This window comes from Ochotona curzoniae, unplaced genomic scaffold, assembly GCF_017591425.1.
Source record: "Ochotona curzoniae isolate NIBS_2020 unplaced genomic scaffold, NIBS_Ocur_1.0 contig_43, whole genome shotgun sequence".
NCBI lineage: Eukaryota > Metazoa > Chordata > Mammalia > Lagomorpha > Ochotonidae > Ochotona > Ochotona curzoniae.
In genome coordinates this window covers 9,772,482-9,794,220 of record NW_024466218.1, presented here as the reverse complement: position 1 = coordinate 9,794,220, position 21,739 = coordinate 9,772,482, and the positions used below count along the sequence as shown (strand labels likewise).

Genomic DNA, 21,739 nt, shown 5'->3' with positions numbered 1-21,739 from the left:
ACTGTCCTCCAAGAACAAGAATAGAGAGTGACTCGCAGCTTTGCATGTTGAGCTAGTGCGGTGCCAGGCCTTCAGAGCACGGGCAAGAAGCAATCCAAAGCTTGCTTTCAGCGTCTAATACACCTAGGACTGACCAGGTCAAGGAAAAACTGCTAAGCCCGAGGCCACAGGAACTTCTCGTTCATCAAGCAAATGGGGTTTGAACTTCTTATCAAGCAATGTGTTTTGACTCGACTGCATCAAAAAGCACTGAGCGCACCAGCTTGTTTGGTTTTGTATGTTTAGTTTGAACTGAGTAAGAATCTCCGTGGGTCAGGGGTCAAACGGTCTAGAGCTCATCCCAGAAACACCAGCCCACTGAGCCTTTCCAACAGCCAGGCTCCAAAGCTTGGTTTTTCAGGAATATGTAACAATGTGCTCAGTTCACCAACATTTCTGCACTTTTGACTTTGGGGAAGAAGAAACACCTTTAATTTGAAAATGAATCTGCATCAAAATGCTCCTACTGGCATGCTCGTTAACTACCTAAATGTCTTTGCACGTCTCAGGCATAGGCATGTCAGAGAGAAGCCGGGTAAGGCAGTAGCAGTTATATTCTTTTTCTGCTCTGAAAGTATTACTTAGCCAAACACATCCGTGCAGTAAAGAAACAAGGAGTTCCATGTGCGAGTCCTTCTCCTGGCAGGGATCTAACAGCATCCAATAATCAGGATGATGGACAGAAGATGTGCACATCCCACCCCAATAACCACACTCTCCATCTGCACATAGGCAGATGCAGAGACCAGAAACTAAAAAAGCTATTCACCCAACTCAAATTTATGTCCTGGACTTTGTAAATATAGTAAATGGATGTCAAAAAAATTTCTCATCCACATTTTGCTTCTGAAATTTTCTTCCCATTAAATTTTTGTCCCAAAGTATTAATGTTCAATAATACCATACATGGATTACAGATTTGAACTGGGGGACAACAGAGAACAAGGGCACAGAAATTATTATTATTATTATTATATGCACCCTGGTGGTGGAATAGATGCGCAATCAGCAGTTGAGTCTCCAAATCCATTACGTGACAAATCCAAAGACAAGGAAGGACACTTTTCTTTCCTGCCCAGCACTCACAGACAGTATTCAGCAATGATGGAACATACTGTGAGCTCAGTATCACATCGCCGTCAGTTGTACCACACACACACGGAGGGCAAAGGTTTTGTAGACTGAACTTTCCTTCAACATGTGCCAGTTACTGGGGGGGTAGTTTTTAATCTGCTGGTGTAGACAGTATCTGACACTGAGAGTAGCAACTGTATTCAGAAGAAGTTGGCATGCAAGTGTCTAAATCATAGGGACAGCCCGCTGTGAGACTAACAGCATGATCTTCAGCATTAAGATGATAACAGAGCCAAGTAGAGCATGAAGACATCACCAATAAGGACACCACCCCAATACAACCTGACAGGTAGTTAACTAAGGATCCACTGGAAATTACACTGCACTCCTTGAGAGGGGCTGATTAAGTGCATTGGTCTTTCACACTCATTCTTTTTTTTTTTTTTTTCAATTTAGTATGAGAAACAGAACTGGCTGGGCTGATAAACCAATCATGGCCTTGAAGCAGGTTCCTTCAAGGTAAGCTGTCTTTTACTATCAGCAATTTGATAGTAACAATGACGTTTCTATCACCCACAAAGATTTGGCAACATCGTGATGATAATCATGGAGGAAAAAAACATATCCTATAGGTGATTCCTAACAAAAGATACACAGGAACTTAATTTCTGCACATTCCAGTTAATTTTTAAGACATGTTTCAAGGGAATGTCAACAATTGCATTAAGATGATTTTATGTTATTCTGACCCTGGATGCAGACGGCTTTACCCTCACCCCATGATTTCTGATTTCTACAGCCACTATCAGTCAGTGGGATAATGGACACTCCACATTTTGTGCTCTGGGTTTGAAGCTAAATGAGCGTTTTGGTTTTTGTTGCTGTTCATCTTCCCACAATGTGTATGTGTGTGCGTGTGTGTGCTTTGTGACTGTTCTTTTGGGAACAGAGCCTCCTGAACTCTAGCTGTTGTCTAGCACGAGGGTGGCCAAAGTACATGGAATGTAGCTCCAATACTCAACACTTAGTCTTTACTGGATGAAAACTGAAGATGACTGTAAGATGCAGTATCCCTTTTGCGAAAGCAGTTCCACTCCCCCCAGATTTGAGGAACATACCGAGTTCACTTGAGGAAAACAAAACAAAACAAAACAAAACATGCATAACCTAGGAGAGCTTCTTTTTTTAAATGTTGGCTATTTCAGAGTCAAATGTAAATATAGAGATTGAGAATTGTGAATGAAACGGTTCAGGAAATATCAACATGTCAGCCTCGGGTAGTCCCTTTAACAATGACAGTGAGAAAGAGCGGTGGCGACCCCTCAAAGGCGGAGGCCAGCGTGCACTGGTGTCATCACCAAGGGCTACAGTTATTCGGCCAAATTTTAACATCCAATAATTGTATCCGAGTGAATAGAATCATATTTACATTACTGTCTTATGTAGGCATGCATATACAGCATTTTACTTGTTTTTCCTTAATTTTAGGGCATTTGTTTTTCATATTTGTTCTTAAAAAGCCATACATACATAAAGCTCCCCAATCCGAATCCTCTGGGCCGCTGGCTCTGTTGGCCTAGTGGTGTGACATGGCCAAGTGCCCAAGGGCTGGGACCAGAATACTGGTTCCTTGTTGCAATTTCAGGTGTAGGATGCTTTTCACTACAACACATGTTCAAAATCCAAGGCAGACACAGTATTCCACCGTAGTCTCTGAGAATGCACAAAAAGGGAGGCTAGAGAATAAGGATGACAGTGCATTTCATCGATGCCTCCTATGATGTGTCTGTTCTGATAGGAGTAAATGGAAGAAATCAGATTCCCCTTTCCAACTGTGGTTTAGCCACTGTGGTAAAGGTAGGTCCCGCAAAGTCAACTGTAAAAACCAGTACTGGCATGGCTCGTCTACAGAAAAATTGCATGACCGCCTTAACGGACTTCTATGATTTGCTTTCTACCTCTGCATTTCTGGTGCCTGTTATGGATTTTACAAGAGTCCTCTTCTTAGCTACACCTGGACTGGAAGAAAACAAAATGGAAACAAAGGGGACAGTGACCTACACACACGCTGACAGAAACTTTCCCAAAGTGGGAATGACAACTAAAGGCTTTGTAAGAGAGAACGCAGCTGAAGCACAAGGTCGGGAGTGCATCCTCCCTTTGTGAGAATTCCAAGAAAACAATCATTGCCTAGAGAAAACATCATCTGTTCCAAAGTAAAACAAATGAGCATGATATAAGCCACTGCATGATTCAATCTGTTGTCGCTGCTGCTGTTCGGCTTCTCCGAGTTGAAAAGGGATACTGCATCTTTGACTCAGCTCTTATCGCACAACTAGGCAAGCTACACAGAGTTTTGAAGGACCTATGCAGTCGTCATGGCAGAAGGCCCCGCAGCCTTTGCACACAATCATGGCTTTCAGCCGGCAAGAGCATTTCAGTTCCAACTCATCTGCGTTGCTGCTGTCGGCGAAGTTCTGGGCGGGCATCTGAGCGTTCTGACCAGGCAGGCCTGTGGCCGCGTTGGAGCTGCTTCCCAACATCCCAATAGACTTTTCGATTGCAGATGCTGCCCTTTTGAAGCTCGTGCTACCAAAGTGTATTGTTGGATAATTTCCACAGAGCTGCTGCTGCTGCTGCACCTGCATTTTCTGAGCAGCTAATTGGGTAAAAGGCTTTTGTGGCTCAGAGAGCAAATAGGAAGAGAAATCTGCATTTTTCAGCGCGAACGCTTTTAACTGTTCTTTCATTTCATTCTGGTCATAGGAAACTTGTTTCATGCCCAGTTCACAGCTGCTGCTTAAACCCTCCTCAAAAGAAAGAGGCTCCGATTTTATATTGCTACATACGCCCGTGGACTGTGGCCAACTGAGTCGCTTAGTGGTTTCCATGGTAACTGGTGGTTGTTTCTGCTCAGTTGGGACTTCAGCATTAGGGAGAGGTGGAGGTGGAGGTGGAGGTGGAGGTGGTGGTGGTGGTGGTGGTGGGGGCAGAGCCAAGGGCGGAGGGGGAGGTGGCGGTGGCGGTGGGGGTGGTGGGGGATGCACTAGTGCTTTGTTTGGCATTGTGTGCGCAGGGCCTCCCACATCATCACCCTCTTTGATGGGCATATTGGGGGATAACATGTTGGCTAGCCTAAGCTGGTGAGGTGCTGCCGAGAGGCTAACCTCTCCCAACCCTTTTTGTTCAAGATGCCTATTGAAGGCGAATGCATTGCAGCCAGCTGGGCTCTTCGAGGAAGTCTGTAAGAGAGCTGCGGTGGGCACAGGGGCTCTGGCAGCCATGGGCATTTGGTAAAACTGTTGTCTGTGTGAGGCACCAGCGTCAGGGTGGAAGCCGCCATTCTTGTCCACATGGAACAGGTTCTGCTGGAAGCTACAGGAGGGAAGCAGCCGCTTCTGCTGTTTGACCTCGGGGCTGGGAGCAATTCGGTTCTGCATGGAGTGCTTGTTCAGCCACTCCTGCTTGAACGGCTGACTGTGCCCCAGCTGGCTGAGGCCAGCATTGATGACACAAGGCACCCCTTTCATGTCCGGGTCCCCCAACAGTTTTCCTGGTTCACATTTCACTTGGGTGTGTTCCCCCACAGTCCTGGCTACTCTCTTTTTGGGATGGTTTTCTCGCTTCCTCATCTGCAGTGGAGCAAGAGTTCCTGTCGAATAGCCCTTACCGTCAGGGTTCGGCGAGCTGGCTGGCATTTCCACAACACTTCTCTCTGGTGCTGGTTTACCCACTGAGGTAGTTTGAAGAGGCAGGGGCAGCCTGTTGATCTCCAGCTTGCCTCCCAGTCTGGGCTGTGGCAACACTTTCTCCAGAGGCAGGTTGCCCTGTAGCAACTGTGTCACGAGGGGATTGTTGGCCTCCACGGACGACAGGCGGCAGCTGGAGCTCCCCGCACCCGGAACTCTTTTCAGGGTGTCCGTAGCCAACGAGATGGCCTCTTCCATGGGGCTCGCCGGGGAGGCTTTTGTGTTCTGTGCGGGTTGGGCGCCAGGGCCCACCTCCACTGCTGCAGGTGGCAGTTCCGGGCCAGGGAAGTCTTCGGTATCCATTCTAAAGTTCTTGTCCACTTCAGGAGGCTCAGATTTCATGGGAAGAGCCATGCTTGTTAGCAGGTTCCTGGGATGGAGGTCTGAGACGTGAGAGTAGCTGGTGTGTTCTGTTTTGATCGCCTTTGGACAGCTCTGCTCCAGATATTCTTTCTGTTTAGTTGAACCTGCGTGACTGAGCAGAGGTTGCCCCGTGGTTCTCATCCCATCATCATTCCAGCAAATATGGTTAGCTGGCGTGTACTGGTTGCCACAGGTTGTATCTGCTTCGCTTTTGAAAGTAGGTGGGCCACGGGCCTGTTCAGCAAGGCCGTGACTAGGTGTGGGCACCTCATTTAACTGTTCCGGAATGACAGGCATTTCTCGGAGACTGGTGCAGGGGGCCTGTGACGTTTTACAGTCTTGCTTTGCCACAGAAGCAGCAATGAAACTGGACCTGTGATCAATGCCTTCATTTGCAATTGGCTCTGGCCTGCTAATCACAGATACCTGAGGACAAGCCAGGGGTTGTATGGACGCCTCTGTCCTCACCAACCTGCTCTGCGGGTCCCCGCTGGTTTCCGTGCTTTCTAAGGAGACAGTTAGTGACAATCCGGAGGCGAGTGTGGTGCTGTGGTCCACAATGACTTTGCATGGAATGGATCTGTTGATGGCTACTGGCGCAAAGCCCCCTGCAGGTTGGTGAGGTTGTCCTGAACTATCTGCCCTAATTCGAGGCCCTGAATGCTTGTCCAAGCTTTCGGCGTTTAACTTGGGGGGACTGTCATAAGCATTTATCGTTAGCACATTTCCAGTAAACATGGCGATGGGTGGGCGTGTCACCAATGAGTCTGTGGCCGCCGCGGCGTCACTGCAGCCAACGGGTGCTCTCACAGTGGGACCCACGGATGTGGGGGCCTGTTCTTCACTCGCAGGCATGGCTATCTTCTCAGGAGGAAATCTGGTGTTCATTCCTGGGGCGGAAATCAAGACAGAGCTCGTGGAGAGGTGGTTTGGCAAACTGTTTCCAATAGAAGGAGTTGGCACAGAGGTGTACTGACCGGAGACGATGTTGCTGGCACTGCTGCTTGGGATGAGTAACGGCTTCTCGTCTGCAGAGCTCAGGATGCCCGCGCCCTCTGCGGAGGCTGGAAGAGCAGTGCTGTCAATACATTTTGGTATAATGGCTATACACGGAGTGTCAGGTCCCTGCATGGTTTTTAACAGGCTTATATTACAAGTAGAAACTGCAGTGTTTGCACTGTCAACAGACATTAGAACAGATGACTTATCAACAGAACTCACAAAGGGATGTTCTTTAATTGCTCCCGACATAGCAGTGCTGCATATAGACACAGGAACAGAATTTTTATTAAAAAGCATGGAAACACTGCTATTTTCCGAAGAGGTAGATGAAACAATTTTCTCAGACAAATGTGACACAGGTATGTTTTTGTCAGAACTATGCACAGATAAGTCTGTGGCAGTTTCTGGAAGCTGAGTCGGGTTGAGAGACTGCTGTACCACGGTGCTGGTCTCCCGGAGGTGTGCAGACTTGTTGCTAGGAGATCTGCAGTTAGGATTGACAATAATGACACCTGTGGAACCTTCCATTTTGGTCTCAGGGGTAGAAGAGATATCCAAGCTTGCAGGCCCTTCCTTGGAGCTGGGAGGAGGTAACCGGGTCTCTTTCGTGGTCTGGAAGAGGTGGGCTCGGGCCTGATGCTTTGCAAAGAGCTTAGCTTTGGTTTGCTCTTTGATGTGTGCCAGGGTTCTGGCCTTGCCTCCGTCTGGGCTCCCCATGGCTCCTGAGACGATGCTGGCCGCCGCAGCCACGGCAGCAGCCGCAGCAGCCTCGCGCTGGGCCCGAGCTTGTTGGGCGCGGGCCTTGATGTCCGCGAGGGTCCTGGCTCCTGTGTTCCTTCCTCCACCAACAGATGTGCTAGCAGATGTGCGAGATTCTGGCTTGGAGACTGGCTGGCTCTTGATAATAAAAGGCGGCCCGATTTTGGAAAGCTGGATCTAAAAGAAGGAGAGAAGGCAAGGATAAGGTGTTTTGTACAGGAGCACCGAGGGAGCCATGCAGATCGGGACATAAAGGGGAAGGACTGGCTGCAAATTCTGCTAATGTGAGCTGAAATGAACCTCAAAGCCTGACCGGCCTTCAGGGAATAAGGCAACAATGAACATGAAGGAAGTTTTCAAACTCTGGAATCTTAAAAAAAAACCTCAACCAGGGATCTAAATAGGCATGGCAGGACAGCCTCTTCTTCGTGCTTTATAGAAATGGGATCAAAACTCATGCTTCCTAAAATGAGGTTAGTGAGAGAAATTTAGAAATATTTACTTTTTACAGCACTTCCTTAGTGACACAAAAAAACTGGGACTTGACTTTAACTGTCTTTGTGTCACCCTAATGAAAAAAAAAAATAATATGCTGGCCAGTAAGTCAGAAGATGAACTCTCACCTGGCTTTGTACAAAGAACTCGATGATGCTAGGAATCTCCAAACCTCAGCTTCTCCAGCAATTTCTCTAAGCCAGGGTCTAGGTTTTTAATGTACTTGCACACTACCTCACCTGCTGCCTCATACATATATAATACGTCCACAATAAGAGTTTGTAAACGGAGTTGTAAAATGGAGTGAGTTATTTCCGGTCTATTTCTTTTACAGAGTTGTCATAAAGCTGAAATGGGACCCTCTTTGTGAGTGTGCTGTTTTCCACACTGATCTGGATGATCACTTTCTGCCTCTAAAGAAAGTATGGGTTGGGCTGTTCATTTTGTTATAGAAAATATACCATCTGCTCAATTTCACACCTGTCCCAAACCACGCTGTTCATCAACACCATCACGTGACATAAGCACCAGTAGCCCACAGCAATGCTGATACGCACGGCTCACTGGAAGGGGTCTCATTTTACAGTTGAAAACTTGAGCTTCTGGAGGACGGAGGGGTCTACCCCAGGGTCAAAGAACCCCTGAGTGATTCTAGTGTTAATTCAGTGCTGTTTGTGTCTATTTCTTCTTTCTCTTTTCCCCCACGTTCACCTAGAAAATTTCTCTCTTCCTAACACATGTATATTTATACTGTGTTCACTTGACACATGCTTCAGCAACACATCCATTAGGAATTATGCTTTGGAATTTTGAGGGATAGAATTACATTCCTGAGTTGTCTGAGTTCTTATTTTCAAACTGCTTTTGAAACTTCCCTTGTGGCCTAAGATAAAGAAAAAGTGAAGCGATTCAATAGTCCTTATAAATTTTCCCCTCAGTCTAGAAAAATAACATCTAAAAAATTTAAAATTAAGTATCTCCAGCTAAGAGCTCAAGAACATCAAACATACTTACAGTATCTATCTATGTATTTACGCATCCATGCATCTTTAAATAAAGTGCGTATCTTAGGACTGGTATGTTTAAAACCACTTTCCTGAAATAGATATTTATACTTTTCTTTCCATATCTTTGAAAATGAAGATATACAACATTTGCTATTTAACTGGAGGTTAAGATTCATCTTTAACATCTCTACAATCTAATTAAACTGGGATTGTTACATTAAACAGAATGCAGCTACACTCTTCAAAACTGAGCCTGTGAAGATGATGAATCACATAAAAAGCAGATACAGCAGAACTAAAGAAAAATAGATTTTTATAGAGCTTGAGATGTTTATAATTAAAGGTAAATTCTCTGAGGGGAACAATCCACTTTATTGCGTGACGAGGTAAGTTAGCCTAAATAGACGCATCAATTAAGTATAAATGATAGAGGGTAGCAGTATGTTTAAACAACAATTTGTACCGAATTAACCTTAATATTCTGTTTACTCAGAAGCAATTCATAGAAAATTCTGCTTTGCAGGAGGTAAAATTTCGTTGGAATACAAAGTATGAAAAAGCAACATATTTCTACAAGACTATACTATTCTTTGAGATTAAAGACTTCTTTACTGTCTTGGAAATGAAAAAAAAATGATTTCTGTATCTTTATAGCATTCTCCCTCAGAGTAAATAAGGCAATTTTATTTATTATGCTCTGAAATATTTAATGGGGCTCTACCTTACGCCGAGTTCTCTCTGCTGGGCAATGGAGCTGTTCAATGTTATTAGAGAATCAGTGCTTGCCTCCAACTTTTGATTACTTTCCCTAGTCCTCCTGAGTTTATAAAAACCTGAATAATCTTTCATAGTTCCTCCTATTCATAAAGTTTTCCTTCCTACAGTTTTGGAGCTCCCAGCACCCCAGTATTCAGTGGCCTCCAGGCTCCTCCAGGCCCTGTTTTTTCCCACACCCCCTGTCGCCAACGCTTTTTCCTCAAATACGATGGTTTAAATATATCCGCATATCTGAATTTCTTATATGAGCTCAATGAAATTTTAAAAGGGATCATTCACTATCTGACTGGGTACTGGGAGGACCAGATTATATATTTCTATAGAAAATGTGGAAGGAGGAAAGAAAATAGGAACATTGAAAGTCCAGGGAGGAGAAGTCTGCTGTGGAACACACTTGCAAAGGTCCTACCTTGAGTGGAGGGACTCGGGGCTCCTCTCTGGGGGGCTGCTCTTTCTCAGCTGGGCTGCTGGATGATATGCTCCGGCTAGACTGGTCATCTTCTATCCTAGCTCTCTTCTCCTTGCAAATTCCGAAGCCGTGCTGCTCTGCCGTCTTCCTCTTCGCTATCTCGGATTCCCTACTTTCGTTTCTTATCCCGTCTGGTGACTTGGAGGGCTCAGCTGACTTAGAAGCATGGGAGCTCTCCGACCGGTTCTGTGTGCCCCCCTGTTTGTGTGTTTTATTCCTGGAGCCTTCTGAAAAGGAAACCTTTTCTGCCGATGAGACATACTGCTTGTCCTGTGATTTAGCTGAGGGAAGCTCGCTGACCTTCGTCTCTGCCTCTTCGGAAAAGACAGATAACTCCAGTGGTGAAGGGATGCCTTTCTTTTCTGTTCTTTGCAGAACACTGTGGTTTTTAACTTTTATCATCTCTGGAGAAGGAAGCTCTGGGACTGAAGAAGAATAGGGTTTTTCAGTTTCTGCATGTGGGTTCGGGGGCTGCTGACTTAGGGTCTTGGGCAGTTCTTCGGATGGAAAAGCTTCAGGAGCTATGGAAGAAGAAGCCATTTGGATGGACTCAGCAGTACTGGACAGAGTCTTTTGTTGAGAGATGAAGCTCTCAGGCAGGGACATGGTGGCCACAGAAGGCTCATCTTTCTGCGGGGAATGTGACTCCTCAGAAACTGGAGGTGAATTTCTCTGTGGGTGCGCCATCCTTTCACTCATGGAAGCATTAGACACTGAAGATGTTTCTGAAGGAAGTGGCAAACTAGACACAAACGTGGTCTCAGAGGGGAGAAGCATGGAAGACATGGAAGAGGCTTCTGATGTCAGGGGTAAATCAGACATTGGTGATGTTTCTGATGTTGGAGGTAAGTTGGATACTGGGGAGGCTTCCGATGTTAATGGCAGGTTGGACATATTTGATGCTTCTGATGCTTCAGGTGATGTGGATACGGGAGATAATTCTGACATCAGAGAGCCATGGAGGTTTTCATCAGGAGGATTTCTTTGAGGATATTTGTCTGCATTTTCAGTGCTGGACACTTCAGAACAAAATGTTGTCTCCAGGGAGGCTGGAGTGCATGACTCTTCTGATGTGGACTGGGTCTCGCCACCTGGGGACGGAAGGCTGGTGCAGGCTCCCTCTGGGCTCTCGGAGAAGGAGGTTTCTGAGATGCAGGCATTTTCAGAAAGCTGTTCATCAGGCTCGCTCTGTAGCTCCATATCTACTGCAATCCCTTCACTTGGAAGCTGATCTTCCAGCGGAGTTGGTCCTGCTTTCATTTTGGGAATATTGGTCTCTGTTACATTTTCTGGCTCCTTCTGTTGTTCTGTGTCGTCAATGTGAGTCACGGATGAAGTGGAAGGAACAAGAGAGTCACAGACTTCAAGTTGATCAATAACGACAGACATTTCCTCCTGGGGAGATTCTGGTTTGTCTTCAATCTTCACTTCAATGGGAGGCAAAGTTTCTAAAACATCATTCATCATGACGCAGGATTCGAAGGTGTCTTCAGAAGGTGCCATCTGGGGCTCTTCGCAAGAGTGGGCTGGACTTTCAGATGCCTCCGAAAACTCAGGTATTGTCTTGTGATGTTCTTCCTGGCATTCACAAATACTAGTTTCTACCTCTTCTGCAATCTCCTCCTGAATCACACTCTCTTCAGGAATCAAGATATCCTCAGGCTCTGATTCTACCATGCCATCTTTGGCTGGAACATCTACCATTGGACAAAGTGTAGCACAGAACTCGGGCTCTGGGGAAGCTGGGCCTTTCAGGCTTTTTGGCTTTTGTTCTTCCAAGGAGGTTTGCACAGTAGGACCGGGAGGGCCAGGCGTGCCACACGAAGAACTACTTTCAGCTCTATCACTGTTCGCTCCGGCAGTGAGCTTCATGGAGTCCTCTCTTGACATGCCCAATCTGAATAAAATTAGAGATATTAAATGTTTTCCCAGCAATAAAACACGCAAGGTTCAATAAATCTACGAAATGCATCAAATGGATTTTTAAATTCCCAAGTAACATGCCTGATTGACATGAGATAACTTATGGTGACATAAGTGCTCTACTGATTTAATAAAAATAGTCAAAACAAGCTCTCCACTTCTAGATAAGAAAGGAACAGCATTTGCTATGTAACCTAAGACACATGAACTTTACGAAGTTGGGTCAGTACAAGGAATAATAAAGGAGATCTGACAAGAATTGGAAAACATGTTTGGTAAAGCTGAAGAATGGGTAAGATCCAGAATTTTTTCTTAAGACAAAAATTAGAGCAATTTTCTTATCGTAGATTATGCAGATTTGGGAGATACAACAGAATCAAATAAGAACTATGGAACGTGAACATAATACATCCAATTGTGGCACTGAAATGACCTCAAAAGACTGGTTCTGAAACGAATCTAAGAAACACTATTTTAATACCTTGTTTCATCTTCCAAGTGTCAAAAACTAAGGCAACACAAAAATTTTACTAAAGGATCACAGAGTATGTTTGAGGTCATCCCAGTTATTCTACTGGCTTCCAGCTAACAGACGCATGAACGAGGACTTTTAAATTCATTCATGTAAAGTTCCTGCTGTACAGACCTTCTACACTAGACAGGATAGAAAATCATGAAATAATTCTATCTAATGCTCAGGTCTTCAGGCAACGCTAATCATAATTGCAATCAAGTAAATCTGTTTCTGTATCAGACTCCAATGACTGAGAAATGAAGTTAAATTACAGTATAGGAAATGATGAAGATAAGCAGAGGAGAGAACATTTCCATGAACAGTAGCACATTGGGTGAAGAAATATAATTGCATAGTAGCTGTAATGCAAGAAAGCACCTCAGTGAAATCCACCTTAATTATAATTTAAATAACATCAGCAAATGAAAGGGAATTGAAACTGAAAACACTTTGGGGGTATTTGATCACTGTTTTCTTCACTAAAACTCACAAGGCTATCAGAAGTAGAGTATGTTGCCTTCAAAATTAGTTTAATTCCTCTCCATTTTCCCTGAGATGGGTTTGGGAAGTTGCAATTTAGAAGTATGCCTTACTAATAGCTATACTTTTTTCTTAATTACAGATAGATTTCAAACAGAATAATCAGCTAGATCGTATCAGAGAGAGAGGCCACTGATATAGTTTAGTATGTAATAGAAATCTGAGGAACTGGAAGCCAAATTTCTATTATTTGGCTAATGACAACATAATTAAATATGAAAGTAATAATATGTGCAGTATATATACATGTACAACAAATGGTATAAAACACACCTATGCCAAATTTTAATTCCAAGGCTGGCACTATGATTCAGCATGTTAGGCTGCTCTTTGCAGTACCAGCATCCCTTATCAGAGTGTTGGTTCGAGTTCCAGCTGCTCCCCTTCCAATCCAGCTCCCTGCTGATGTGCCTGGGAAAGCAGCAGAGGATGGCCCATCTACCTGGGTTTCTGTCACCCAAGAGGCAGACCAGGGTAGAGTCTTGGCTCCTAGCTTGGTGTGGCCCAGGACCAGCTACTGTGGCTATTTTGGGAGCGAACTAGTGGATCGAAGGCCAGTCAGTTGTTTTTTTCTCTCTCTCTTTCTCTCTCTGCCATTTAGATAAATATGTACATCTTTTAAAAATGATTTTCAATGGAAAATACTTAAGGTGGCACAGGGTATGGGGGAAGAAACAGCACATCTGACACTACACACAGGGAAACCTGATCTTCAGAAATGTAGACCACACATGCACAGACAAAACCAATATGATGCTGTTCTATCATAACCATGCCAGGGAAAAACGTAATCAATATCTACACCAACAATCAGAGGACTAAATCCCACATGTCTTAACTGGACACAAGTCTGGATGATATCTTCGTGAAAAACTTGGAGCAATGGAAAGGCATATGGTTTTTGTCAGCTCAAAATTGTTCTGTGCTGGAGCCAAATTTTAAAATATCAGGGAAATACAGGTAAATGAGATATATACATAAAAAATAATCTGTCATCCACTACATGATCAAATATAGAAAACAAGAGACAGGTGCAGTGATGGAAGAAGATAAAAAAAAACTCTCAATGTACTTCACTAAAGAGAGGCTCTAGTGGAATAATACTTTGTATTCAGAGCTTGAGAATGGTGATGGAGGGTCATGTCCCTATACAGTATCATGACTATCACATCTTAGGTCAAGACTCCTCAACCTGACATTCAGGGAAATATGTAAAGTCCTCACACTTCATGTTTATCATATTTTTTTCTCCTAGAACATGTAGGACTTAACGTAGGGATAATGGAATCACTGGAACATAAATGAAATATTTGCTAAGCTTATAGCAACCTATCAGAGGGCTCAATATTGAAATTCCTGGAATGTGGGATTCTCAGCAGGCAGAGCCCAGGAAGCCACAAGATGACCACACACTTGACATTCTGGCATAGAGGAGAGGCTGGTTAAGTGTTGATGAATTAATAACAAAGTAAGTGTCTGTTCTGCCACTCAGGATCGGCGCTTGCGGGTAACTAACACAGTTATGGTTCTGCCATACTGGAGAAGTCTGTTTGTAACATTCCATCTCCTATACAGGGGGAGAGAGAGAACCTCTGCATGGTCTGAGTCCCATTATCCGGGGTTCTCAACCCCACCGGGCATCAGCATGATTTGCAAAACTTCTAAAACTAGTGATTCCTAAAATCAACTCTTAGTGCTTGTCAGTCCAGATTGATTCTGGGAAACCTATATTAATATTAAACATCTCTAACGAGGATTAAGATGCAGCCAGAACTGAGTGACACTACAGTTGATTACATGTAAAGACATACTATTAGCCTGTTACATTTTAATCTGTGAGGATATACATTAATGATCTCTGTTCAGTTTCACTTTACACATTCAGAAATTCTGACATAGAGATCCTATGTAGACCTTTCCAATCAAGACTACTGCTATTTAGGACAACTTGTCAAGGCTAGCTCACTCTGAGCAGCCAGCCAGCTAACCATCAGATTCATTTTCAAGAACACTTCCATGAGACTCAGGTGCATGGCTCCCCAAAGACAGGCAATTACCTGCAACACTCTATGTCTTTAAAAACAACAACTTTCACGTATTACTGTCCTATGTAGGAAGTAAAGAATAATCTCTTTACTTTGAAGCATCTGAAGTTGCTAGTAACAGTGCAATTCCTCACTTCTTAGGTATTTCTATGAGGCATTAATTCTACCCATGTTCATTGCTTCCATATGATTTATTATTACTTTTACCAGTCTCTGCTTTTACTTTAAAAATGAAACACACATATATACACAAATAATACATTAAAAACAGGTTGTACTTGAATAGAAGGATGGATGGCATGAAGGATAGCACCTCTGAATTTCTCTAAAACAAGAACTAAACATAAACTAATATGTACATCTACAATCAATGTAAAACATGAGAGTTAAATATATACCTTACTAAACTACTTATCTCTAAAGTATCCATTAACAAAAATATTGGGCAAAAGAATTGGAAAATTTAAGTAAAATCCACTTAAGAAAACCAAAATTGACTTCTATGGGATTTCATGTAATATTTTCGGTCCAAAATGAATTTTCATGAACAAGTTATAAAACCTTGAAAATGCATTTTCTAACATTTAAGTGCTGATATACCACTATAATTTTACCTGCAATTTCTTACACCGAGGGCCTATTTGCTTTTATCATAGATTTATTAAGTTTTACAGCTTGTGAGTGCGCTATGTGAAGCAGAGAATTACATTTTCATTTCCTTCTGCAAGAAATGAGGGGAAAAATGCTCTAGTACTTACTTTTCTCCATAAAACCTCTCAAAGAATTTTTCTTTCCAAGGTTCTGTTTTCTTTTCCTTCTCAATTTCTTGTCTTATTCGCAATTGCATTTCTGGGGTAAATTCCCCTGGAAAGAAAATAACAATGGAGTGAATAAAAGTGGTTTGTCATCTGTCAATTACTACAAAAAAAAACAAGTTATCAATCTGGAAAAAATTATAGATGTTGAAAAAAGTGACCAATGATTGCATTCTACAAATTTGTCTTTATGGAAATCACTTATCTCATCAAAGTTGAACTCTCACGCCTTTATGAAATGTACTAGAAGAGTTGGCCTTGTGGTAAAGTGGGTCAAGTTGCTATCTATGATGCCGGTTGATATCCTACCTGCTCTAATTCTGATCCAGCTGCCTGCTAATTACCTGGAGAAAGCAAGAGAAGTTGGCCCAAGTGTTTGGGTCCCTATAGACATGTGGGAGACCCAGATGAAGCTCTTGGCTTTGGACTGACTCAACCCTAGTCATTAAGGTCACCTTGGGAGTGAGCTGGCACGTGGGAGAGTTCTTCCTCTACCCCTTTCCCTCTACTGCCGCCCCTTCCTGCAGCTCTTTCAAAATAAGTAAATACATCTTTAAGAATACCCTGAATGGTAGGGCTGCAAATGAGAGAGCCTTCAATACCCTTATAGAAAGCATCGTGGTGGGAGAAGAGGTGACACAGTTCACCATATTATAAACTAAATGCCCTGTCCAGGTCATAGGCGTAAGTGTGGTGAAACTACAGAGGAGAAAGCACTGCAATGTACGCATGCTCATGAAGGAGGACCACATGGAGGAGCTGATTCTTGAGTTAACCTTTGAAGGATGATCAGGCATTTACAAAGCAATTGAGTCAAAAGGAACAGAAATAGTAAAATATTTTTATCTTCTTTCAAGTGGCCGGTTATGAAAAGATCAGATGAAATGAAAGGAGAAAAGAAGAGTAGGGCCAATTATGTGATATGAAAGAGAGAGAGAGAGAATTTCAGCGGCTGATTCACTCCCCAGTAGCTGCTATGGTCAGACTTGGGCTGGTCTAAACACCAGCAGCCCAGAGCTTCCTGCAGGTTTCCACATGGGGCATAGGGGCCCAAGGTCCTGAGCCAAATCCACTGCCTTTGCAGGCCATAAGCAGGGAGTGGGGTCAGAAGTGAAGCACCTGGGACTTGAACTGCTGTATGAGGCAGGGGCTTTACCCACTGTGCCATAGCTCTGGCCCCTTCCATTAAATTTCTAAGATCCCACATCGGCATGGATTTTTTTTTTTTTTAGTTTTTCACCTATTAAAAAAAAACAACAACAAACTTTTAGTTCAATTTTCCAAGAACTTTTTGAGTATCCTCACAGGTATGGTTAGAAAAGACAGTGCTGGCGACATTAACAGTTCCCACCAGATGGAAGAATAAGAATGTGGGAAGGAAATGGAGACAGGGCTGTCAGAAAGGTAGCTCAGATAAAAATCTAATATATATTGTTCATGTCTCAAGCAGATGGCTTTGAGTTGGACAGAGTCAAAAGCAAATGAAATACTGGAGGAAATATCTAAAACGTACTAAGAGGAGGAAATTGGATGATGTCATTCAAAGTCTTGGGTATTCTCTAAGAAGGAAAATTCATCTGTATGTGGTGGAGTCCCAGCTGACTTCTGAAAGCTTAAATTGCATAAGAAGTAAAAGTATGGTGGTAAGCTGGTTGACTAAAGAAGGATAAGGTAAAGTGGCAGCTTTGGGAGGAAGAAAATATTTCATAAAGTGTGTCTTGGCTTCAGAAGGAGAATACACAGTGGATCAATTCATGTGATTAAAATTATCACTCAAAAAGTCATGCTGCAAAACATCCGTGTTATACCCCAAATAAAATCATGCTTTCTTAAACAATAACTGACCTCCTGCAAACTGCCAAAGAACTGAAAAATCCATTTAAAGACAGTTAAAGTTCTTAATAAATTTATATGTATTTTAGGGGGAGGAAAAATACTGGAGATCAGAGGAAGGTAGAATGCCCAAAACATTTTGTATACTCCAATGTCACACATTAGAAAACAGAAATTTACCTTCTGCCAGTCGCTGCTTCCACCCTTGTGCTGCATATGCAAAGAATTCATTATTCAGAGCAGAAGTACTGAGGCGTAAAATTCCATCACTTCCCATCTAGGAAATAAATCGACAAAATCAAGATTTCATCAGGCATAATTCAAAGCAAAAGTATGCATAAAAACAGCAAAAACAGAATGTTGTTGAAAAGTGTGTGTGTGTGTGTCAGAGAGACAGAGAGACAAGGCAAGCAAAAAAAGAACAGAAACCAGGCTGAATCTTCTAGAACGAAAGCTGCTTGAATTTTGCTTGCTAGTATGGGGGACAGAAGGAATTAGTGGGTTTTTCTTGACTGATCTGCAGTAGCAGTGGTGGAGTGAAGATAAGATATGCTAGCTCAGTGATGCCAAATGAAAATTAAATAAATAAACAAATGAATAAATAAATGAAAGCTCAGGGAAGGTTTTAGGTAGCCATGGGAGTGGTTAGGAAGAACCCAATGGAACTGGTGCAAGGTTAGGACAGACTGGCCAAAATGAGACAGAACTGAGATGAGAGTGAGCTGCCAGACAGAATGAGCTTGTGTACTGCAGAGGCGGACCATCATAACTCATCAGTAACCGAACCATTTATGAGGTGTGAGGATGCTTAGCGTGGCACTCAAAGACTTGGCAAACGAGAAATCTAACCAGAGCTTTTCGAAGGTTTACTCTCATGCCTAAGTTCAAGATACTCACTGTTACCTGAAAATACACATGGAGATTCTTTATTCCCATGTTTTGTTTATGATTGTTTCTACACTCTATTTCACCAAAATGTTCTTCTTTTTTACATTTATTTATTTTTACTTTTGATGATGTTTACATAATTGACCAGGATGGGAAGGGTTAATGGTTAGGGGAAAGTGAGTGAGACCATTATTTCCAAGTTTTCTTCCCCTGTATCTTGGTTAAAGGTGGAGATAGGGGGTGATGCCGCACCCAGCATCCCAAATGCCTCAGTATCCGGAGATGGGAGTGGTCATTCGATGTCATCCCAGGGTCCCCAGTGTGAAGCAAACTCCGAGGGTTCTGCTTATGTGGTTTCAAAAGTTCTAAAAGGCTGTTTAGCTCGCCTATCCAAGGATGAGCAAATCCTTCCAAGGTCCATTGGCTGACATAGTCCACCTTAGGGAATTCATTTGCCCAGATATTTGCTGTCAAAGGCTGTCTGGGAAGTTGATCAGTTTGTTCTGCTCTTTTCCTCTGCTACAGTATCAGATATCCTCTGCAGGCCCCAAGGGACTGCGACATCCTCCATGTGCATCTGGGTATGTTATTCACTGCACCATCCACGTCACTAAGGAGGCTTAGATCTGCAAGCACGGTAGCCTTTTTGATGCAAATCCCTCAGAGATCATTCCTCACTTAAACATGATCCCCCAGGTCCCCTGGAAACCTGCAAGGCCTCCATGGGCAAGCCACCAGGTGGTCTAGAGGCTTCACTCGGCACCATTGATACCCTGGGCTGCCCAAACTTAGCAGCACCCGGCCCCTTCAGGGTTTCAAGGGCCAATTCCCACTGCACATGCATAATGAAACGACACAGGCTGCACCCACCCCCTGCCGGGGCTCATGGTGAAATATTCTTCTTTCAAAATTTTGCTAAAGTAATGGCTTCGTGAATGTGTTAGTTAAGCCATCATTCAGAAAGAAGAATATGGAATTTAAAAGAGAATGCTATACAAACAACTTAAAATTGGATGGTGGCCAATTACACTCAGCAAAGAGAGACACAGAGAACAAAACAGATATATCATTCCCTGACATAAGACATATAGAAGAATACAGATTTGATATCTTGAGTTTCTTCTTTAGGAAGAGACCTGTAACCATGCTAAAATATTCCATGCACTTGGAGAATTTCAGGCAGGATTTTACTCATCCATTAAACATTGCTTATTCCCGCTGTTGTTTCATCTTTATTCAACAGATACTGAGCACTCATATGAACATATTCCTGGCACTTGCCTGGATACTGGCAATGCCGTGGCAAAAAAAAGAAAAAGGCCCTACTCTTATATTTGAAATATATTCCATACACACGAGCTGTTTCTGAGCTCTTTATATCTCTAACTCATCTGGAGTCTGCATGGTTATAACAGGTCATTATATCAGTATTCCATTTCATGGGCTTAGTTCAACCCCCAGTGTAGGAGTAGAGAAATGTTCCAACCTGCCCACCCTTTGATGAGGCAATTGTAGAACACTGTCCTTTGGTTCCTGACTTGTGCATCTAACCAGGAATGCCATCATGTTATACCCCTCATCAGAAAGCAAACCGGAATACTTCAACATAAGCTTATAGAAGAAAGGAATACTGGAGACATACTCAGAGTTCTGTAAAGGTCTCTGAAGACAGAGCCATTGGGAGAATAATCTTAGATACTAAATTTCTCTGGTTGATTTTGGAAGCTGGGTTGGGTAAAAAAATGAACAATGCCCAGTATTTATCTTGCAGGAAGGTGCTGATGAAGGACTAACAAATACAACAAGGATGAGGACAAGACAGTCATTTGCACAGCACATTTAAGAAACCTGACATTTTCTACAAATATTTATTCTGAATATATGGTATTGGGGTTCAGGAGCCTTGTGGGAAGGGGGAAAGGAAGCAACTCTACTTCAGACTGGGATGCAAACTGGGCTGCCTGTCCCGGTGGATGAAGGTGAGGACATTGTATCAGACTTCTGGTATGTTTCCAATTCAGCTGACGTGCTTAGGGGCGGCAGCAAGTGACAGCACAAGTTCAAGGGTTCCTGCCGCCCCTGTGCAAGACTCAGTTGGAGTTCCTGGATCCAGACCTGAGCCTAGCCCACTCTTGCTAAATGGACAAATGAAGAGTAGGGTACAAGGTGGGAGATTTCTCTTTCACACTCACTCTCCCCTTCGAACATTGTCTTAAAATGAGTATGAGTACCTGCAATGCATAGATTTATTTTCATTAGAGCTAGCAGGTAGAAGGCAAATTATCTGGAAAAGTCTGAATTTGCTTACTATAGAGTGCATTTATAGAAGATGGCGTAGAAAAAAAAAGTAGGGTTATACCCTATTTGAGGATATATAATGTGATGCTTAGTATCTTGTAGGTTCTCACTAAAAGTTTACTGACATGTCCTTGACTTGTATAAATAAGGACTTAAAATTTAACTCCAGAAGCTGATAAACAGAACTTAACTTTCTTGCATCTTACTAAAAATAAGGGCAAGAGTTGTCACTAACTGAAATTTCTGTATAATTTTAAGACACAAAAAAATACAAGATCCAGATTAAGTCTGATGGATTCTCAAGATTTCAGTACATGTAAATGCAAGGCAATGTGACAGCAATGCATTCAAGAAAATGGAAACAAGCCCTGAAGGAAATGTGTTTCTTTTAAAACAGAAAAACAATATTAAATATCAGATTTCCCAGCCCACGAGACAGCACAATTCAACACTAGAGTTACATTAAATTTAGGAAGTACATGCCAATAAAACTTTTAAAATACACTATTAATTTTATGGCTTTTAAGAAATACTGTCCAAATGATATAACATTTTAATAGACTGGAACAATAAACATTTCTGAAAGGTCTATTTATTCATTGCTAAGCTATAAATTCTAGGTTTTCTCATTAGCCAAGATAGACACATTCATTCTAAAAAATCACCTAACTCTTTTATAATTAAATGTCTAACTATGGAAGAGTTATGCTTCCTTTTTAATTAAAAGGAAAAAAATTTGATCAAAACTGTTTCAGGGAGAAATAAATTCTAGTAAAGGGAAACATTCATTCAGAGACCCAAGAGGGTCCAAGAGGTTGACACTTTTTCTTGCCGAGTACATATGTGTCTTTAGTACTGATGATATGAACACACATTCGAAGGGATGTGTGTCAAGCGGAATTCCAAGTGTTAAGTAAATGTTGTTACTGGTACAAATCCAGAATTTAAAACGGAATGAATGTTTTAAGTATATGTTTCACTTAATATCAAACCTGTGTTATAATCTGATCCCATCTCCTTATTTTGTGTTTCTTATCGCTAATTGCAAACACACGGCACAGAAGAGCTGCTTGGGAGAACAGGGAAAATTTTGCTGGAGTGACAGAGGGGCTAAATAGCAATGCCAGATCTAGTTAATTTCATTCTATA

General features: G+C 42.7%; 1 protein-coding gene across 1 annotated transcript in view; it reads right to left on the bottom strand.

Annotated features, from left to right (window-relative positions):
* Window positions 1-3,437: 3,437 nt before the first annotated feature.
* Window positions 3,438-21,739, bottom strand: part of ASXL3 (ASXL transcriptional regulator 3) — a 132,804-nt gene continuing 114,502 nt past the window's right edge. Inside the window, exons 8-11 of the mRNA XM_040984705.1 lie at window positions 17,585-17,681; window positions 15,515-15,620; window positions 9,675-11,631; window positions 3,438-7,163 (exon numbers count right to left, since the gene is read on the bottom strand). Of these exons, the coding sequence (XP_040840639.1) occupies window positions 3,438-7,163; window positions 9,675-11,631; window positions 15,515-15,620; window positions 17,585-17,681 (5,886 nt within the window). The remainder of the gene's footprint in view (window positions 7,164-9,674; window positions 11,632-15,514; window positions 15,621-17,584; window positions 17,682-21,739) is intronic.